The 21053-nt window shown below is 41.4% G+C and overlaps 1 protein-coding gene across 8 annotated transcripts in view; it reads left to right on the top strand.

Annotated features, from left to right (window-relative positions):
• The window catches only part of PPP1R13B (protein phosphatase 1 regulatory subunit 13B), a 93131-nt gene that overhangs the window by 46137 nt on the left and 25941 nt on the right, over window positions 1–21053 (top strand). For all 8 annotated transcript variants that reach the window (XM_025197203.1, XM_025197202.1, XM_025197206.1 and 5 more), the window contains one exon: window positions 20912–21013. In XM_025197203.1, the coding sequence (XP_025052988.1) occupies window positions 20912–21013 (102 nt within the window). The remainder of the gene's footprint in view (window positions 1–20911; window positions 21014–21053) is intronic.

Genomic DNA, 21053 nt, shown 5'->3' with positions numbered 1-21053 from the left:
TAGTGAGAGGGTGGAGGGATGGCTTACTATTTGTAGAGTAAGGAAATGAAAGAATGCATTTCCTTTTGGCTACAGCTCTCAAGAAATTATTGTGGAGCTTAAATAGGAATTAAGTCTAAATACAGAGTACAGCAACCCAAACAGTAGTTCATTATGTGCTGTTCCTAGCATACATTCCAACACTTTTTCTCCCTGGGATTTAAAGAATTTTTAAGAGTCTAGTTTTGGAAAAATTTAGAAGTTGTGGAACTGCTTGCTGAGAATAAGCTTAAAACAAGAGCTCTGAAGGACTACCTACACCCTTCTATCCTGTACAATAGGAGTGAGCCATTGGCAGTGCTCATTATAAAACCTGTGAATTTTTAGCATTGGCCTATATAACAGAAAAGTTGCTTGTTTAGATCTGTAGTGTATGCAAAACTTTTTGAGCATTTGACTCTTGTCCTACTGTAGCTTCCATGTAGACCTTTAAATACATGAGGAAGATTGTTTTGCACTTGTGATTTGCTATCAGAGCTCACAGCAGAATTGCAGCTTACTAATTCATTAAAAAGTTTAGCTTACTGCATAGAAGTATACAAGAAAAAGTAGAGAACATGTTCTTTGAACGTTACTACTACAGGTTGTATTAAAGCAGTTATTAAAGCAGTTCTACATAATCTAATCTTCATTGTCTGAGTGTTTGGGGGATATATGTTGTTTGGTATAGAATGTAATTTATAACTTTTGTGATAAAAAGACATTTTTAAAAGCGAGGCTAAAAGATGATGTATTCATAGTTGAGACGTATACATACACAGGGGAAAAATACCTGAAACTACAGGATTCTTTAGTCCGGCGAAGAGATACCATGCAATGGCAGGAAGTAGAATCTAGAAAAATTCCAACTAGATAAAAAGTGCATTTTTAATAGGAAAATTAACTATTGGATGTAGCAAATTCTCCATTTCCAGAAGTCTTTGCCAAAACTTTGAAGATCAAAGAATTTTTGTCTAGAAAGAAACCCTGTTCTTCAGATCTGAACTGTAGCAAATCAGAATTAATGCAGATTATGAGAATCTAGTGAATTGCCCGTCAAGAATGACAGGGGGGTGGGGTTGGGGAGGGAGTGCCACCACCCACCACCCCACAGCGCTGCTGCCTCCCAGGAGTGAGGTGGGGGGAGAGCTTGCACACAGTGACTGCTGCCACCCACCGCTCCATGCTGATTCCACTCCGCATCCAGCCGTGTGCCACCACCCACCGCGTGCTGCCACCCCTCTCTCCCCCGCTCCGCATCTGGCTCCATGCCACTCCCTGCCTTCCCCCTGCTCCATGCCACTGCCGCCTTTTGGGTGGGGAAGCATGCATGTGGCCAGATGCAGTGGCGGCAGCGCAGTGTGGTGGTGGTGGTGGTGGCAGCGGTGGCCACGTGCAAGCTTCCCCCCCACTCCTGGGAGGTGGTGGTGCAGGGTGGTGGGTGGCAGTGTTCTGTCCCTGCTCACCCTGCCCGTCATTCTTGACTCAGCCTTGGCTGGAGCCATGCCCTGCCAGGAGCCACGGCCCCCAAGAGCATTACGAACAGACACACAGACACACAGACTAAGCCCTTTATAGAACTGCTAAAGTTAATTTTTACTCCAAAGGGCATTGTTGAACGTTGTGGTCTTTATAGAAGGCCGACATTATGGAGTTGTTTAAAAAAACAGCAACCCCTTTATTCACAGAATGAGGCTGGGAAGTTTAGGCTTATTTTATTTAGATCCAGCTACACCAGGGGTGGGCAAAATATGGCCAATGGGCCAGATCCAGCCCACCAAGGGTTTTTATCTAGCCTGCAGTGGGTCCCTTGGCCCTGTCCGGCCCAGGTGCTGGGGGTAGCCCAGGCTGTGGTACATGCCCGCTGCCCCCAGCCACACAGCGGGGCTTGGGCTAGGGTGGCATGGCAGCTGGATTCTGCTTCCTGGAAGCCCCAGTGGCAGCAGCTCCTTCTGACTGATGCTGCTAGTGTCACCACTGCTGCCAGACCTGGCCTGTCTGCCCCGCACCCACCACCAGGGGCGCCTGATGGAGAGGGCAGAATTTCCATAGAGACTGGCCTGGGACCCACATAAGTAAGGCACATTTGGCCAAGGAAATGGGATGGGGCCACGGGCGGGTAGGGAGCAGTGTCTGGGAGCAGGATGGGTGGTCAGGGCCAGAGCTGGGGCTGGGATCGCGGGACAGTTAGTGTGGGGTCAGGGTCCGGGGCGGAGCCACAATCCGCTGCCTGCACGTCCCTGTGTTGGGCACTGGTTCTGTGGGCAAGGGACTCGTGGTCCTGCCCTGGGCCTTTGCCCCGTACTATCACCACCCCACAATCATGGCCCCAGCCCTGGCTTCACCTGCCCATCCTGTTTCTAGACACTGCTCCTCACCCCAGAGCATCCCATCAGCCCAGCCAAGCACACCCTGCCTGCGCAGGTCCTGGGACAGTTTCCATGGAGATCCCAGGGCCCAGATCACTAGGCAGTGACAGCGCTAGGCCAGGCCCTGGGGCAGAGCCACTTAGGGAGTTTCAGTGAGCTGTTGCAGGTTGGGTCAGCACCCCCAAGCCTGCAACAGCTCACCAAAACTCCCTAAGTGGTTCTCTGGCTCAAAAAATTGCCTACCCCTGAGCTACACCATCTTGCTGCCTCAAATGTGTGAAACCCAACATGGGGTAAATACTGTTCTCTGTCAATAGCAAGTCTTTAACTGAACAAAGGTTATGTAGAATTCTCTCCAATATTCAGTTCGCATACAGAGCCAGATTTGCTCAGCCCGTCATGTAAGGGTGGAAGAGTATAGAATAATGTAACAGAGTTGTTTATCTGGAATGTAACAGGCTGAGTGCATAATAACTCACAAAATAGACATTACTTTTAATCACAAATATCTTCATAATTGTATAATTATTCAAGGAGTACAATTGTATATTCATGCTCTTGGAGATTTGGTGACTCCCGTCCCTTTCCTCAAAGCCTTGTCCTTTAGGAACTTCACAGCTGCACTTTCACGAGATCCAGTATTTTCACAGCACAAAGAGCTTGGCTTTCAAATACCTCAGTTCATTTCTTAATGTGGTATGTAAAAAGGAATGTCTCTTTGTGCCTGGAATTTGAGAATGTGACTTCATAAAACTTGGAACCCTCTTAAATGAATAATGTATATTCTTGTTTTTCTTAAAATCGTAATAACTTTCAGTATAGTTTTGGTATAGTTTGCAGCTAGGCCACTGCTGTACGATTCAGCTACCAGTTTAGTGCCGCTACAGCAAACTAGCTCTAAGCAAATGGAGTACTGAATGTTATACTTCTAGTGCATCTGATGCTTCACCAGGTGTGTTGTTTTCTTTGATCTGGATTGGCTATTCTCCTGACCACTCCAAGTTATGTGAGTGCCCCTCACCATGGGGTCTGAAAGGATTGCCCAGTCAGACTGGGGCCCTTTTGATTCAGAGGACCCTTCAGCCCAAACCATAGAACAGAGACTGGTTACGGTTAAGGTCCTTTTCAGATATAAAACCCTAACGGTTCAAGAAACAGCTAGCACCCTTTGTGATGCTAAAACCCAAAACTGCTGGTGAGTTCTAGTTTTTCTCTAAAGTAGTGTATAAAGAATTTAGCAGTAACCTCCAAAGTATTCAAGAAATTCTAGTGTCCCTGAGTGTGAAAAATAAAGTGAAGTCTCCCGTGTTGGTGTCAGACTCCCAACAACATGGTTGTCATTGATTTTTGGAATGGGCCCATCTTTCTGTGGGAACTGGAAGAACTGCTGAAGACAGCGCCAAGATTCCTGCCTTACTTTCTGAAAAGTTGGTGAGTTCTAGGGTCCTACCTGTTACGGTTTTATAAGTCTAGGCTTGGGCCTCCAAGATCAGTTTGGAAAGTCTGAATATGTTGTGGCTTCTTCAGATTCAATCTCCTTGGTTCTGAAGCAGAAAGGGGAAGTGAAAGTGTTCATATCAAAACAACTGTTCTTTGGGTCTAGGGCCTGAAAAGAGGAAAGAAATGTCAAGAAGTTTCACCGCTCATATTCAAGTGGTGCTGTCCCAGTGATCTTGAAGCTCCTTCATATGCTCAGAAAAATTGGTTTCAAAGAAATGAGCTAGGTTGCTGGTGCTGCCTTGTAGGCTGCTCCAATTTCAGATCTCATTCTAAATTAGGGAATCCTTGCAAGGCTCTTGATTATCCAAATTATAAGCTCCACCTTGGTTGTTTTAAAGCAGACTTGTAACTAAAATTAAGCCCATTTTAAAATGGGATCAGGGGGCTCATTATTTGTGAACATGCCTGAATGTTCTCATCATTACTTGTCCTTCAGCCACTGCTGTTTTCAGGGGTCATCTATTCCTTTCAAGACAACCTTCCACAGTCTCCTTGACTCTTGTATTGTTCCTCAAATTGGTTGTAGCTTGTTTTTCCTGGGGCCTTTACCTTTTGTGCAGTTGCCAAGTAGCCTCTTGAACTACTTGCTCTAACATGTCAATCACTTTGGTATAAACTTATACGCTGTTATTTTCTAGTCTATGCTCTGTGCATCTCACCTGCCTGCTTTCCACCCACACGCCTCAGGTTGCACCTTCCTTCCTTCGTTTTGTGACCTTCTCATTGGCCAACTCCATCAGGTCAGGCAGTAATAACATGGAAGCCCATCTTTGTCTTATTTAGAATCACCATATTTACTCACATACACATGTACCTTTTCTCCAAAAATCAGCCTCCCAAAATTAGGAAAGCTGATTTTCAGCACCAGAATGAAGGAATTGAATGGATGGCAGCTGTAATGGCTGCTGTGCTTCTCTCCCTGCCAGTGCCAGGGAGGCAGAGTAGGAGTTCACTGTTCAGGGCCAGAGCTATAGTGTTAACCTTTTCCCAGCAACTGCTGAAATTACATGTCAGCCAAAAGCTACTGCTAAGCAGAGGTCGGCAACGTTTTTGGGCAGTGCGCCTAAAACACCCGCAACCTTGACTTGTAAGATGTTGGCATGCCTGAGGCAGATGGTGGGGGAGTTGCAAGAGCCCAATCCTTGTTGTGACAGTGTAGCTCTGGCCCCTTCCCCAAGGTGTGCGTGCCAAGCAAAATGCTTGTGTGCCACACTCTGACACGCATGCCAGGGGTTTCATACTCCAGTTGTAAAGTATACTCTTCCTCAGGTCAGGACTCAGCCATGACTCTGGAAAAAATATATTTCCCCTTTATTTTGCTTTTCCAAAACAAGGTATGTATTTGGGGGGCATGTGGTATGTGTATAGTAAACTAGTTATCTTTATTAGTCTTATTCTTGTATTACTGGGTGAACTTAGCCAAAGATTCCTAGCTAGCCTCTCTTGCTTGTCTTTTTATTCAGTCAAAGATACTTATTATTGTGCTTGAACACACATTCTTTAGTGCCCTTTTGGAAAGTGACTTTTCTGGACATCTTGTTTATGTAGACATGATCATGCTTCAGTTCTCTTCCTGAAAGAAAAAAAAAAAGGGGTGGGGGGTGTTGGTTCCGATTCTTGGGTGTTTGCAAAATAGCAGCCTTTTTATGTTTTTATGATCTCTAATATTAGAGTTGTGCTGTGCTAGAGAACCACAGTAACCATACATCGCATAGAGATATACGAAACAGGCTGTATTCAATTTGGATTCAGCCCAAATCAGGGACAGTGATTCAATTAGTTGATTCGCTGACAGATCACTGTCCCCAATTTTGATTTGTCCGAGTCCAAATCTGAAGAGTCGATGCTGATTCAGAGAATCAGCAATTCGGCCATAGACACAACTTTAAATGTTTTTTTTCTACATACCTTGAGGTACCAGGCATGGCTTGTGAACGCTGTGATGCTGGGGCGTGGGGGGTGCCCCCGTGTGCTTGGCAGCAAACCCGGAAGCAGACCTGAAGTACTTCCAGTCCACCGGGGAGTGTGCTGGGGGGGGGGCCCGCACCCCCACAGCTCAGCGATTGGCCGCGGGCGGACCCCGGGTGCCCCTCCAGACCCAGGAGACACCAGTTGCTGAGCCGGGGGCCCCCTTGCACACTCCCTGGAGGACCCAGAAGTGGACCAGAAGTGTTTCTGGTCCAATTCCGGGTCTGCTGCCAAGTGTGCTGGGGAGCCCCCCATGCTTTATCTGCCCCACCATTGCAGCATTCACGAGCCGCCTGGTACCTTGAGGTATGTAGAAAAAACATTTAAAGCTGTGTCTATGTCCAAATCAACTAATCTTTCCAAATTGATTCAGAGGGTTCTGATTCAATTTGGAAAAATTAAAGGGTCTCCTGATTCGATTCAGATTTGGAGATTCGACTTCTGAATCAGGCCGAATCTTTGCTGAATGGAACTAGGGACTGAAGCTTCACACAGCCTTAACATCCCATTTTCACTTGGACAGTCCTATTTGCTCTGGGGTCCTGTTGGTTCAATCAAACATTATTGTCCCATTTTCAGCAGGGCACCCAGGATATGTGTTTAAAACAGGATTACTTGCCAGCACTCCACACCACCCAAGATAGCTGAGCATGCTAGAGAGCAAGGGGGAATGGACTGTCTTGTTTTTTGATACCCCATGTATACAGTTAGAGAATTAAGACATAGGGAATGTGATTACATTTTGGGGGAAGAATTTGAGTTGATTAAATAATCAACAGTATTTGGTTCTGGGATTGACGATTTACAGTTAGCAATAATACATGCAATAATTCATGCAATAATACGGAAGTATGATACAATTTCTTGGCTTGTATTATTGCATGAATGATATATTCTTGGCTGTTTTGAGAGATGTTGTGCATATTTTAAGAACAAACAAATTGTTGGATTAAAAAAAATATGTGCTGTTGCTAAGCGTACCATAGACAACTTGCACAAGATTGTACCATATTTCTTTTACATGTACTATTTACTTTTTGTCTTGCACAGTAAGCTTCTCTTGATTAAAGTAACAGATTTCAGTACAGTCTAATCAGAATGGTTCTCCATTAGTCTAATCAGCAAATATTAGTGGTATAAAAAGTAGTACTTGGATTTTTAACTGACTAGTAAATATTGCAGAACTGAAAAGGAAATTTTCTATTGTCTTTTTAAACCTAAGTTGTCTACATTTTGTATAACTGAAAGAAAAAAGTAATGCTCAACATTTTCCATTGAATATGAAAAGTGCAATGCATCAAGTTGATCAGACTGATCACAGTTGACAGCTGGCTTGATCTTGCCATGATTAGGTCTTTCACTGCTGGCAAAATCCAGTAACCTTTTCTGTTCGCTGATTGCTGATGAGTGTAGAGAGAGGCAGCTTTCCATATCGATAAAGCATTGGGGGCAACCCCTTATTTAGGGGAGGAAAAGATTTTTAATAATCTTTCCTATTATTGATTGCACTTAGCCAGAAAGCCCTGAGAGAGTGCTCATTTTGTAAGATTTCTTTGATCACTTACTGACTTTGCTTATTGACAGCAAGCAATTAACACAGGGCTAGGCAGAAAATAACAGAAAAATGGAGCTGAAGCAGGTTGAAGCAATGAAGGAGTTGACAGCTGATGGTGAATGCAGCAAAATAAAGGTGTGCTTACTTACAGTTACATGGGAAAGTACCTTGCAGGTAATTAATTACTTTGCAAACACTGTTTTACACTTTAACGGACTTCTGTAGAACAAAATATTATTTAAACTATTGTGTTACTTTCTCACTTGAGCTTAAAGTCACATGACCAATATGCTAACTTCCTTGTTCTAATAACTATAGCTTTTAGCACTGAAAATGCAATACTGAAAAGCATTGTTTTTCCAAGTTAAGATCATTTTAAAACCTTGCTATCAAGTTTTTCTTTAATTTAGTTAGGACCTTTCTGTGGGAGATGCAAGTTATATGCTTAGTCTTTAAACATTGCTTTAAATTGCAGGATATTTATTTTCAGTACTTTTATGTTTGTTTTTGGAAATGTTTTATTATATTGTTTGCATGTAAACAGTATTACATCACTACTGTAAAACAAGGCACTGAAACTATCACTTAGGGGAAGAATAAACACATGGTGGATACTAAGCTTACTATTCAGGAGGCCTGTGATGAAATACTTTTCAACCATAATAGACTGGCATATCAAAATAAGATGTTGTTTTTCTTTGTTACCAGAAAATCTAGTTACAAAAACCTATCTTTAAAGAAACTTGAAATATTTGTTTTGAAAACTTAATGAGACATGACTATTGCTCATAATTACTCTTAACTAAAGTATTGGGATTGTAAACATGTTTGAAGGTTTATGTGTTACAGGTCTCTCTCAGTTCTTTCTGTATGTGCTTCAATTTTTTAAAGACCCGATATTCTGCTCTACCAGGAGGATAAGACTGAACTATGTGTGTCTGTCTCTTGCCTCAAATCAAACTAATGATATCTCCAACTTTCAGATAAAGTTCTCTCTCTCAAAAAAAAAAAAAAAAAGCTTGGGTTTTTGTTTGTTAAGGATTTCTACAGTATGAGGTGGGCAAAAATAAATATTTTAAATGAAATCACTCTTAGTTTAACTTCCTTATAAGGAGAACTTGTTTACAAGCATTCTTGTTTTATTACTAGCAAGTGTTTACTATATGCTTGGATATATTTTCCTATTTTACATTTCTAGTTTGTTTTTTGTTTGGTTGGGTTTTGGTTTTTAATGGTTGTGGACTTTGTTCCTGGTTCTGGTTTTTAATTAATTTTAGTTTTCTTTTATGAGGGCAGCTGCTATCTTGAGTTCACAGTTAAAATAAGGGAACATCTAATTTGAAAGTCTAAAAGAAAACATGGAGTAAACAGTAGTAAATGACATGATACCCAGAGGCTGGCATTTATTCTGTACCGTAAACTTTTGTTCTGTAGATTGGCTGGTCAGCACGTTATATAGGTGGTAGTCATAGAATTGTCCGTTTCAGTGAGAGCTATTGAGACTTACAAATGTGGGTAAGGTAAGTTAGTCAGAAAATTATGATGCAATACAGTGGTCAGGTATTTTGTTTGTCAAAGGAATTGTGTCTGTAGTGACTTGCACAAATAAAATAACTCAGTGTAATGTCATTGTAGGCTGCTAAATAAAGTGACCAGATTAAATCTATGTTTTGATCGCAATGCAACTGTCAAAATACTTAATGATAGTCTTCAGATAGTTTGCTAATCATGGGGTTTTTTTTTCCTTTCTTTCCCAAAATTCTGGTTGCTTTATCTGTGTTCAGTTAGGTTTTACATTTTCATTAAGCTAAAAAGGGCACATGGTATTATCACTGGAGTTTTAAATGGATTTCTGCTGCTGGCATTTTTCTGACCCAATTAAAAAAAAAAAAAAAAAAAAGGCAGAGTTGTGGATAAAACCACTAAACTGGAAATAATGTCATCTACATGGAGATCAGCAGACATTCTGTTTTTAATTTAACTAGAACCAGATACTCCTTTTGTAGTATTAAGTATGGGTCTGCATACCTGCCTTCCAAATTGTACCATGTAGCTTCTGTATGAAATGCAGGCAAGTGGAATTGCAAGCCTTCTTCCCAGCAAAGCCTTGTCTCTTCAGTCAGTCTCAGGGTTGTGTGAATGTATATGTGTTCGCTGTTGCCCTTGACATTTTATATGAATATTTTGGAACAGTTTCTGTGTCCTTTGATGCTCCCTTTGTCTTCATGTAGCAAAAAGGCAAATGAAACAGAGGTCAGTGCTAGTGTATAGAGAGTCAGGATAACATCTCTCTCACTTTCAGCTGCATCACACTTTATTGCACCGACATTAAGATTGTGTCGAGGGTGGAAAAGGGGCCACATGTCTGTATGTTGGTTATTCCCAACCGTTGTTTCCCTGGAGATTAGAGGCAGATGAGTCAAGTTAAAGCAGCCACAACTCTGTCTATATATATGTATATAATTAGGACAGAAAAATGCCAGCAGCAAAAATCCATTTAAATCCGTGGTAATACCATGTGCTAGAGTACTTGCACTACAGCCAAAACAAAGTTGCAATTGGTGACTCAGCTACTTTTCTCACTCCTGGGCTAGGTACTGCAGGCACCACCAGTCAAGCTCCTGTCCTGCTTTTCTTTGTGGTTTCCACAAAGAAAAACACAAGTCTGAAAAGGATGCAGGCAATGGAGCAACAAGCCTGGCTACCCTGTTCAGATAGACGATAGGAAGAGTTGTGTGGGAGCAGAGATGTGGGGGAGATCAGGACATTTTGGGGGGCTTAGGAGCTTCATCTGTAGTCTGGACATCCCTGGGTGGACATGACTCTTCTACCAATCTCATTCTGCTCTTGCCTACTCATTTTTATAAATGTTTGTGTGTAAATCAAACCTCCATTCTGGATTCTTACGTTTCCTCATTCTGCAAACATTTCTCCACCATCTCATATGTGGTTATCTACAATCTCAGACTTGCCTGCTCTGTGGATTCCCCAATAGGCTGGATCCAGTCCATGGATGACCCACGTCCACCCATGGGGTAGCAGTTTGCTGGTGTGGTTCCATATCATAACTCAGGGGATGAATGGTGCCACTGCCACTTCTACCCTCTGCTCTTTTCCTGCCACTGATTTTTAATTGCCAGTGGCACCCAAAGACCCTGAACTCAGTGATGAGAGAGGGGATGGGCGGGGAGTGAGCAACACTGATATTCACCTCCCTGGGTACTGGAGCCACACCAATGCAACAGCTCCAGCAGCAGCATTGACAAATCCCATGGGCTGCAGTTTAACCCCTTACAGGCCACCAGTAGGATAGCCCTGCCGTAGGTAATGGTTTTCATTTCCATCAGTACTTTTTTGTCTGCCTATAAGTATATAAGGGGTGTACATCAGGATCTGGAGAATGCCTGTTCACCAGAGTTCCCCATGGGATGACAAGGTCAAATCATCACAAACTCCTCCAAGAGAGTTTCAGGCTGGACATAAGGAAGAAGTTCTTTACTGTCTGAGTCCCCAAGGCCTGGAACAGACTGCCGCCAGAGGTGGTGCAAACACCTACTCTGGACTCCTTTAAGAGACATTTGGATGCTTATCTTGCTGGGATCCTTTGACCCCAGCTGACTTCCTGCCCCTGGGGGGGCTGGACTTGATGATCTTCCGAGGTCTCTTCCATCCTTAATGTCTATGAAATCTATGAAATTTTGCAAAAGTGAATTGTTTGGCTGTGTTTCCCCATTTGCCCACTTTGCAGGATAGGGCAGCCAGTCGGAACTGCTACTTCTTGTTAAGGAAATTCTGTATTGGGTTGAAAAGGAGATACGCAGTGTTTCCTTTGAGATTCTCAGAGGCTTTCTGTAAATGAGCCTTTCATTATGACTTAGAAGAGTACTGTTCAGATCATTGGTTCTAGAAAGGAAGGCAGAGAGGGATGAGCACTACTAGAAGATAGATCACAGGAGGGAGACCAGTATAGTTTGGCAACAGAAGTTAAAGGAAGAAAAGAGAAGAAATTGAAGAAGATAGAGTGCAGAATATTTATTGAAGTGTAGAAGCCATTACCGGTATTCAAGCAGATATTTATAAATGAACAAAACTTTCAGTGGTATCTCACATCTTTGGGCTGGTTAGTACTTGACATATTTTAGAGATTGGCTTAGAATGTGATTTTTAGTTGTTATTGTCAGTGCCACAAATATTGCTGGTCAAATCTTGAAATAGTAGCCAACAGTAGGAAAATAATAAGTCCGTTCCTGTTTTACATGGTAAATTGCTCTTGTCATGATGATAAACTAAGTAAAAGGGTTCAACATTTTTTTTTGAACATTCTTGCCTGCTGTAAGCACTTAGTGGGCATAGACACTTCTTTTACGGCTAATTCCTCAATTTCTGTAATGTTTGGTAAGTGAGCCAATACTTTATTTAGGAGTTCAGCTTGGGGTGCATCATGAAAGGTTATGTAAAGAAAGTTGCAAGTCAGCAAAACTCCCTGTTGAATACAGCACTGTGGAGCAAGTGAATTCGTGGAATCTGGAGGAGTAAATACTTGCAGCCTGTTTAAGCTTTCTCCCTCCGTTTCAAGCATAATTACATAGGAGCAGGAGCAAGGGGGATGTTTTGTGTTTTCAATGTGATAGGCTCACATTTGTTGTGAAAAGCAAGTGATGTCATGTATAAAATTACTGATAACTAGTCTGAGTGGAACAAACTTAAAAGCATTCTGAGAAACAGATGGCCTTGTTGAGGAATTGAGATGAGACACTGGGCTCCTACAACAGTAGTTTCTGAAGACGTATTTAAACAGACTTAAACTGTTCTAAACTTTCCTTGTCTTCCAAGGAGTTTTGTTCATGTACAGATTATTATAAACTGCATCAGCTAAGAGGAAGTGCTGTGAACAAATGGCCTCGTTGAAGTAGATCTTTAGACGAAAAAGTCTTCTGGAGTGTTTCCTTTTATTGATGTCCTGATGTTTCTAAGATGATATTCCCTTATTTTGGAGATCTAATATACCTTGGTTATAATCTTTTTGAAAATTAATTAACTTGACACTGAAGAGGAATTTTGCCGCATGTGTTTGATTTGCCATGTGGATGAAAAGAAAGCACCAGCGAGTGAAGTTACAGGTTTAAACTTTTTTTCCTTTGTCACCTTCAACCTTTTCTCAAATGCTATGTAATTGCTTTTACTGTGAAAACCCTTCACAGGGTTATTTTAGTAAAATAAGCATTAAACTTCTTATATAAGGTTTGCATCAAAATGGTAGGCTGCCAGTTGTCTTTGCTTAGATTTGTGCTTTTTTACAGTATATATAGACAGGTTTTTTTAACCACCATGTGTTTAAATTGAATGCCTTTTGCAGTCTAATAGTAATTTATATCTAGATATTCTCTCTGTTTCTATAAGGAAAAGCTAATATGGGAATTTACCTTGCACTTCTGTTTGTATATGATTTTAAATATGTTGCAGCATTTGCAGCTTTTAAAAGATATTCCTCAAACATTTGGATGTAGGGCAGCACTGCATTTTGAGTCCTCAGGCATCAAACTGGTTTGCAACAAACAAAACAGTATTTTTTCCCTTAAAGATTGTCATTCTGTACTCCAGGACAGAGAACTTTATTTTGAAAAAAAAAAAAAAAGGCTTTTATGTCCGGGACAATCATATTTTCAAGGTTAAGAAAACATAATCTGAAGAGGTCTTCCTAAGTCTTCAGATATTTTGAAACAAGAGTTCTGAATTATACGGTTTACCTCTGTATATCTTGGGTTTTAGAGTAAACACCCTTCAATGGTGATTATTTAAATGTCAGCATTGTTAACTTTCACTGCTAATCAAAGCAAGCAAGAAAGAGGTTGTTCTACATTATTTTCTGCAAGTGTTATTTCATTTGAGTATCAAGCATGTTATGTCTGGGAGAATGCAACTAGTATTTTGACTTTTTTGGAGCCAGTGAATCGGAGTCATTTGACACCCTGCCAATTGGGGGTCAAACCTAAGGAGTGCAATGCAAACATTGGACACCTTAGCCCCATGAGAGAAATCCTTGGCCAGGGAAATCAGGAAAGCCTAGGGAGTATTTGAACCCTATTGATGGAGGGGCATACCCCTGGAAGCCAAGGGGAAGCATGTATGCTTATTTATATTTTGAACTCCTACACAATGGATTGGAAGCAGCATCTTATTTTTCATCTCAGTGACAGATCTTGATTTGTAGATAAAACTCAGCAAAGGACCCCTTACTTCTCTCCTCCATTTGAAGTCTTGCTTTGTATTTAACTTGGGGTAGCTGATCTTTGGTGTGGGTGTCACAAATGGCATGCACAATCTCTGTGTGTGGCGTATGGCACATTGGACAGGGCACAGGCAGCAGAGTGGCAGATAAGGCAGGGAGCAGAAAGCAAAGCAACATGTTGGGCAGGGAGCCTATATGCAAGGAAGCAGAAAGCAGAGCAGCACATCAGGAAGGGAGTATAGAACTGGGAGCAGAAAGCAGAACAGCAGATTGGGCACGAGAAGGGTATTGTAATGGCACTTGGGGAAGGTCCAGGACTAATTTATGGAATACCTGCTAAAAAGATTGTCCTTCCCGATTATAACTTATGAAAAAATGTAGGGTTGGGTATTTGACTGGTCTAATAAAGTATCGGTCAACAATTATTTTTAAAAAATTGCCAATATGTCCCAGTATTACACAGAAAAAGCACAATTTTTGTTCCATTAATAAATGTGTCAAAATTATAAAATGCATCATATTTCTGTTAAGAAAACTACAAAAAATGTAGGGGTATAGGTTGTAGCCATGTTGATCTAAGGACATAGGCAGACAAGAACCTTGTCTACAAAAAATGTAGTTTTGTGGGGGTGTTTTTGTAAAATTGTTATAATCTTTGAATGGTCAAAAATATGCTATCAGTTGACTGGTCAATTCAATATTTTCCCAGAAAATGACTGGCTTGCCACCCCTAAAATAATGCATCTGAAACATATGGTGATAATAGTAAAAAGAAATTGCAGAGAAAGTATAAAACCTATAAAGGAGAATACTATAGAGGAAAGTGTCTACACTGGTCATGCTACTAAGTGAAATTAGTGCAGGCTGCTTTATATTTGGAAATTTTCTTGAATCAGCCTACCCATACGTCTCCCATTCAGTTCTCTACTGATCTGCTAGAAAGAGTTTCCACCCCTGTGTGTTGTTCAGTGGGATTTAGAGTGCTTCCATTACTGTTTGAGACGTAGGTGAGTCGCATCTACGTTATATTTAAGCCTTATCAGCTTGAAAAGCATGAGTTCCAAATTAGATCTCCTTACTGACTGAACTGCAATCCTGCGGCTGAGGAGGTTATTTAAGTGCACAGAAATATTGTTCAAGTCATTTGAAGGATTATTTAAGCATTTTCCCCTATGCCTTGGTAATTATGAAGTGACCTATCAACTTAATATTATGTTGATAGTGGGGAGTAGGGGAATTGGGCTAGTTCTTTCTGAGGCTCTAAGACAAGGCTGTCCAACTCCAGGGACCACCTCCAGCCTCCACTGCAGGGGCACCAAGTTCCTTCTCTCTCTGCCCGGCTGCACACACAGTACAGCTCCTTTCCCCTCGCCTCCCGGCCACACACTCTGCATGGGCAGCCTGGTTTCCTGCTGCCAAGTGTGCAACACCCCTACTCCCTCCTGGCCTCATATGTCATGCAGACAGCCCACCTGCGGCACGTAACACAATCAGCCTAACTCCCTTCTTTGCTGCACAGTAGGCAGCCTGAACCCCTCTTGCTGCACTGCACTGCCCTACCCTGAGGAGCAGGGGTGGAAATGAGAAGCTGGAGGAGGGAGGGGCTTGGAGACCCTGGTCACCACCGCCACAGGAACAATGGGAGCAGGCTGGGTAGGAGCCCACAACCGCATGTTAACCCTCCTGAGCTGCCAGTTGGACACCCGTACCCTAAGATGTGTTGTGTTTGACTTAGATTTCTGTGTGACTGTTGTTTTGCCCTGTCTGTGAATCCTCAAACCTAACTTCTCTTGCCTAAGCATTCTTCTGAAAATGAGCTTCAGCTCACAACACTTCTTTTTCTACATTTTTACTTGGCTTTTCTTGCAGGATTAGTTGCAATTGGGATAGGAAGCGGTGTAAATTTTAGCTTGATTTATTAATTGTACAGTCTTGTGTTTTGGCTCAAATGTTGCATAGAGTGTATAATGTGAAAATGTCAGTGTAACAGCCTGCAATTTTTTCACTGCTCAAATCCACTGATTGCAAATAGTGCAATTATTGAACTTAATCCAACCTTTTCTACTACAATTCTTCAAGTGTTAGTAACGCTGTCTTCTGGACAAAGTAGTGCAATTTTAAGATTAATTTATCCAAATATACCAGAGTAGTTTGAGAGGTCTAAAGCAATTTAATTGTTTGGCTTTTGTTTCTAGATTTCTTTTCTCTCCCCCTCCCTTTCATTTCTTTCTGAGCACATTTCATAAAGAATTGATAAATGTGCATATGCGTAGAAATGACTAATTTTTATTTATAAAACTATGAAACTGAATTTGACTGCTGTATTATATTCCTGCTTAAAACATGTAATTTCAATTTCAGATCTTCAAGTGATATTACACATTGTAGCTATTATTCAGAAACTGCTTTGCTACAATAATTTTGCTTTATTTTAGTGATGTCAATTTTTAAATATCAAAAAGTTAAAACATTTAAAAATACTGCATTAGTGCCCCATAACACTTAAAATAATGGCTCATCACAAATGGGTGTCTTCCTGTTTTTGTTTTGTATTGATATTGTCAGGACTCTGAAGTTTTAAAATGTTTTATTTTAACTGGAAAGTTTTTAAAAACAAACAAAAAAATTAATTATGTGGGTTGATCTCTTTATTGGGTAAAGTCAGAACTGTTTTAGATTTTCTTTTGGAAAGCCATTAAAATGATCATAAAATTAGCAGTCCTCTATCAGTGGTTTCAAGATTTTCCTTGGTACTGGAGCCTAGAGTACTACTACTTATTATAAAGCTCTCTCTCCATCCATCTGGGACTCCAAGATCTGAGTGTCCCACTCCAGGTGTCAGTGACTTCAAATAAATAGTATCCTTTGAGGAATTGTTACTGCAGTTTTTTTTGCCACCTCCAGCAAGAATCCTTCTGCACAATCAGAATAATTTCTCCTAATCTATCAAGAGACCCAGATCACCAAACTAATATGCCATGTTCTTTCTATAGAGATCATATGCCAGGTATTTCTTGCATCTTTGTGCCAAGGAGATGGCATCCATATCATAACCTGATGCTTTCAAGACTCGTTCATATTGGTCTTTGTGGATAACATAGTCTTTGTATCTGGATCATTTTAATATTTTTCATTGTAAATCCAGAGCAAAGTTGCTGTGCTGATGGCCAAAAGATCTCTAGGCTACTCTGGCATCAATTCCTGAGGATCCTGAATGCTTAGACTGATTCGTAGTCATGACAATCATGGATGAGCAGTCCAGACTCTCTGGCCTATCTTAATTTCTCTCAAAAGATGGAACTAAGGAGTGATGTCTTTGGTAGGAAAGTTTATTCTTCAACCACTTTACATGTTGGAATAACAGACTATCAGGCTTTGCTAACCAGATAAGACAATTTGCAATGGGTCACGCAGTTTATTGACAAGTTTCAACAGATCTTACAGGAATTCAAGTCCATCTTATTGCCAAAACAATTCTTCAATAAGAGTAAAATCCCTGGTCACTGGGCTTACAGCAGGGAGGGCCTGCTGGTTTGTTGCAACTTGATTTATCTAAGGAAATTCAGAACAAGCTTTCCTTTTGATGAACAGAACATGTGTAGCATGAAGACCAAGGATGCTTTATGTTGATTAGAAGACTAAGAGTCTTTGTGCTTATACATCTTGTCCTGTAGGATAAAATGATTTCTGATATGTAATTTTCTCAGTCTCAGTTTTCATCTTCCTATTTCAATAATTGTAAACACTGACTCTCAGGGGGAAGACCACATTATCAAAAGAGAAGGTTGTCCTCTTCCTCTTACTGTTGGTGGCAGCAATCTCTCACAGTTCAGGATGATCACTCCCACAAGTCAAGTAAAGGGTTGTAGATGAGTCTGTTGATGGCTAAGAAGGCCAGTCCTAGAGCTGCAGACTCTTTGGCAGATGCCACAGGTGGCAGTTAAAGAGGTCTTGTTTTTTTCCCTTCCATTTCTGTCATTTTTCTGCCTCCAGGGCAAGATGGTTTTCTTCAGAGTAAAATGTACTTTCTCTCACAAAGCATCACCATGTAACCCTGTCCTGAGCTAGTTTTTCCAAAGTTGTGATGTCAATGCCCCACTTAATGTTCACCTTGAAGTGTTTCCTCTGGTCCCTGTGTGTCCTTTGTCCTTGGCTGAGTTGGGAGCATAACAGTTGTTTTGGTAAATGTACATCAGGAATGCATTCACAATGCCCTGTTCACCACAGTCTATGTTGAATAATCAATGCTTCCATATTGCTGGTGTTAGCGTCAGTGAGGACACTGGCATTTGTGCAACAATCCTCCCACTTTATACCAAGGATCTTCCAGAGGTAGCGCTGGTGAAAGCGTACTAGGCTTTTCAGGTGGTCCCTATAGGTTACCCAAGCTTCACAGTTGTAGAGAAAAGTTGGGGTTACCACAGCCTTTTATAATAGAAACTTTGTTTGAGTCCTGATGTCATGATCGTTGAACATGTGATGATACAGTCTTCTGAAGGCAGAGCTTGCATTTTGGATCCTATGCTGGATCTCCTCATCAGTGTTGGCCTGTTCAACGTTCTCCAACTCCTCTCTGTCAGTGAGGATCTTTGCTGGGGAAGTTAATTGGCCTGCATCAGGGTGGTGAAGCAAACACCTTTTGCTTTTCTGATGTTAAGGGTCAGTACCAGACACTGGTGTGCTTGAGAGAAGCAGTTAAGGGCTGTTTGTAGATCCTCCTCAGTATGTGCAATGACAGCACAATCATTGGCGTACTGTAGTTCCATAATCAAGGTTGATTTAACTTTTGGTTTTGGCACAGAGGTGGGAAGGATTGAAAAGATTCCCATCCATCCTGTACTCGCTGCCAGTGCCATGTGGCAAATGGTCATGGATGAGCTTCTTGATGACCACAAGCAAGATGGAAAGCAGAATTGGTGTGATCATGTAGCCCTGCTCGATGCCAGTTTGAATAGCAAAGGGCTTCATAGTGGAGCCACTGCATGGGATGGAGGTTTTTGTCTGGTCATGAAGGAGTCTTAGGATGGTGATAAATTTCCCTGGGCAACAAAACTTGGATAAGATCTTCCATAAAGCCTCATGGTAAACAGTGTCAAAGGTTTTGGTCAAATTGATAAAGGCCACATATAGTTCCTGGTGTTGTTCTCAGAATTATTCCTGGCATTTTTCACTCCTCTTACTGTAATGTGATTCTGCAATTCATGATTCTATGAAGGTGACTGATTTAGTTCTATAAGGAGCTCTTTCCTCGCTCTCTTTGGTACCTGTCCTTTTATTTTTCAAGATTGCTTGATCAGGGGTTATGGTGGACCAATGACTTCTGCAGTGACTCAAGAAGGTTGTGTAATCCAGTTCCATGCTCTGCCTTCTCCCTATCCTACCCCAAGCTGTGTTTGTAAACCACTCTTGTGAGGGTCTCTTACAGCAAGTGGTAGATTTTCCCTTTGGAGTTGATGCAATGGAACTAGTGTTTCCAGGGAAGCTTGCAAACTTCTCACATAGGTCTTCCAGTATAAATCTTAGGCTCTGTACAAAGTTGAACAAATCCACAAGATGCATGTTGGTGATAACATGGGGTGGAAGACTTACCTAGACCTTCGACAGACTCCTGGCCCAAGGTCCTTGTTGAACTCTCAAGGTCTTATAATAGCAGTTGAGCTCAGAGCAGTACAACTGATATACAGATTGCTTCTGCATCTAGGAAAAGACAAACGGCCCAGGTCCTAACTGACAAGATAAGTGTTTTGCCCAAGTAGACAGGGAAAAGTAAGATCAAAACTCTTTGTGAAGAGACCATACTTCTGTGGGAATGGGGCATTCAAAATTGTATCAACCTTTGGACAGTACATCTTCCAGAGCAAATCAGTGGTTTGGCAGATAATTTAAGCAGGACAACTTTGTCATCATGTAAGATATAGATCTTCTGGAAACGTGGAGTTCCTTGTAACTGTTTTTGCAGCCAGTGATAACAAGCTGCCACAACTTCTGTTGGCACTCTCAAGACCAGTCTAGTTCTCCACCAAGACCACTTGTCCTAGCATTTGATAGCATGGAAATTATGTGGCTAATATCAGTGGACAGAAGTTGTTCAGTATAATTTCAAGGAAATCTATTGTAGAGTGGTGGGGGGAGGAACCTTTACCGGATGCACATGCAGTGCAAGTGGAAGGATTTTTCCTTGTGGATTTCTCAGCATGGAATGGCTCATTGGAATCTCCAGTTCCTGAAACACTGAACTAATTTGCTTGGTTTTAAAAGTAGTTAGGACTGTCGCTTTGTTCAGAGTTCAGTTAATTGCATCTGTACACAAGTCCCCAGTCCAAAATGGACAATTTACCCATTTTAGACAATCTACAATCTTTTCTCATTCAGTTGTTCAGATTTTTTAAAGATGTTTGTCATAGATTTTCCACTTGTTAGAAAAATTTCCGCCTCTTGGGATTGGTATTTAGTACCTTCCTTCATTGATGAAGCTTCCATTTGAATTCATGACATCATAGTCAAATATTGCCCATGACTAAAGTTAGTATTCTTCATGGGGATTGCCTCTGCCAGGAAAGAGGGTGAGACTCATGCTGTGATGGCTGTTGATTTAAAGATTGGTATCCTGTGCATGGGATGAATGTACACCAAGAGTGGGATCCCCTTGTATAAAATAGTCATAGTTCACTGTAAAGTAAGGCATCCTTTTTTTTCCTCCTCAGTCTTTGCCTTACACATTTGTTTCCCTTCTGCTTCATCTTCCTCACTTTCTTATATTAATCCCTCTCTCTCTCTCTCTCTCTCTCTCTCTCTCTCTCTCTCCCCCCCCCATTCTAATCTCCTTGGTGCATGTGTTTTTTTTCCTTCTTTTCCCCAACCCCTTTCCCCGCATAGGAGTTTTTGCCTCTTTTTTTTCCTAGGGATTCTGCAACTACAGATTAGAGATGGGGTCATATTCTTGCCTCTTCATAAGTTTTTACAGTGTGCAGCAGAATGTGCTCTGCTGTTTTAATACCCTTGCCCACCAGGAGCTGCTTTGACAGTTCAGATTGGAAGCAGAGTGGTCTCAGCAACATGCAGCGTGTTGATGTCTGTGCAGGAATTTGTAGTAGTTTTAGCATCCCTGGTGGGAGCCAAAGTGCAAATTTATCTTTGATGCTAAATGGGACGGTTTAAGTAGAAACCTTTATAAAAAATTTAAAAACTACTGCTACATGGCTTCTAATGTCAAAATATCAGTGTGTATAAACAGGTGAAAACTTTAACGAATTGCTTTTGTGCTTTCTCTAGGTTGGGAATCCACACGTTGAGCTCACATTTTCAGAGCTTCAAGATATGGCTGCCAGACAACAACAACAAATTGAAAATCAGCAGCAAATGTTGGTTGCTAAGGTAAGAATACCAGGACAAATAAAAACTGCGGTGGTCTAAA

This window comes from Alligator sinensis, unplaced genomic scaffold (assembly GCF_000455745.1).
Source record: "Alligator sinensis unplaced genomic scaffold, ASM45574v1 scaffold85_1, whole genome shotgun sequence".
Lineage (NCBI taxonomy): Eukaryota > Metazoa > Chordata > Crocodylia > Alligatoridae > Alligator > Alligator sinensis.
Note: the sequence above shows the minus strand (reverse complement) of the source record. Positions and strands in the feature narration are given on the sequence as shown.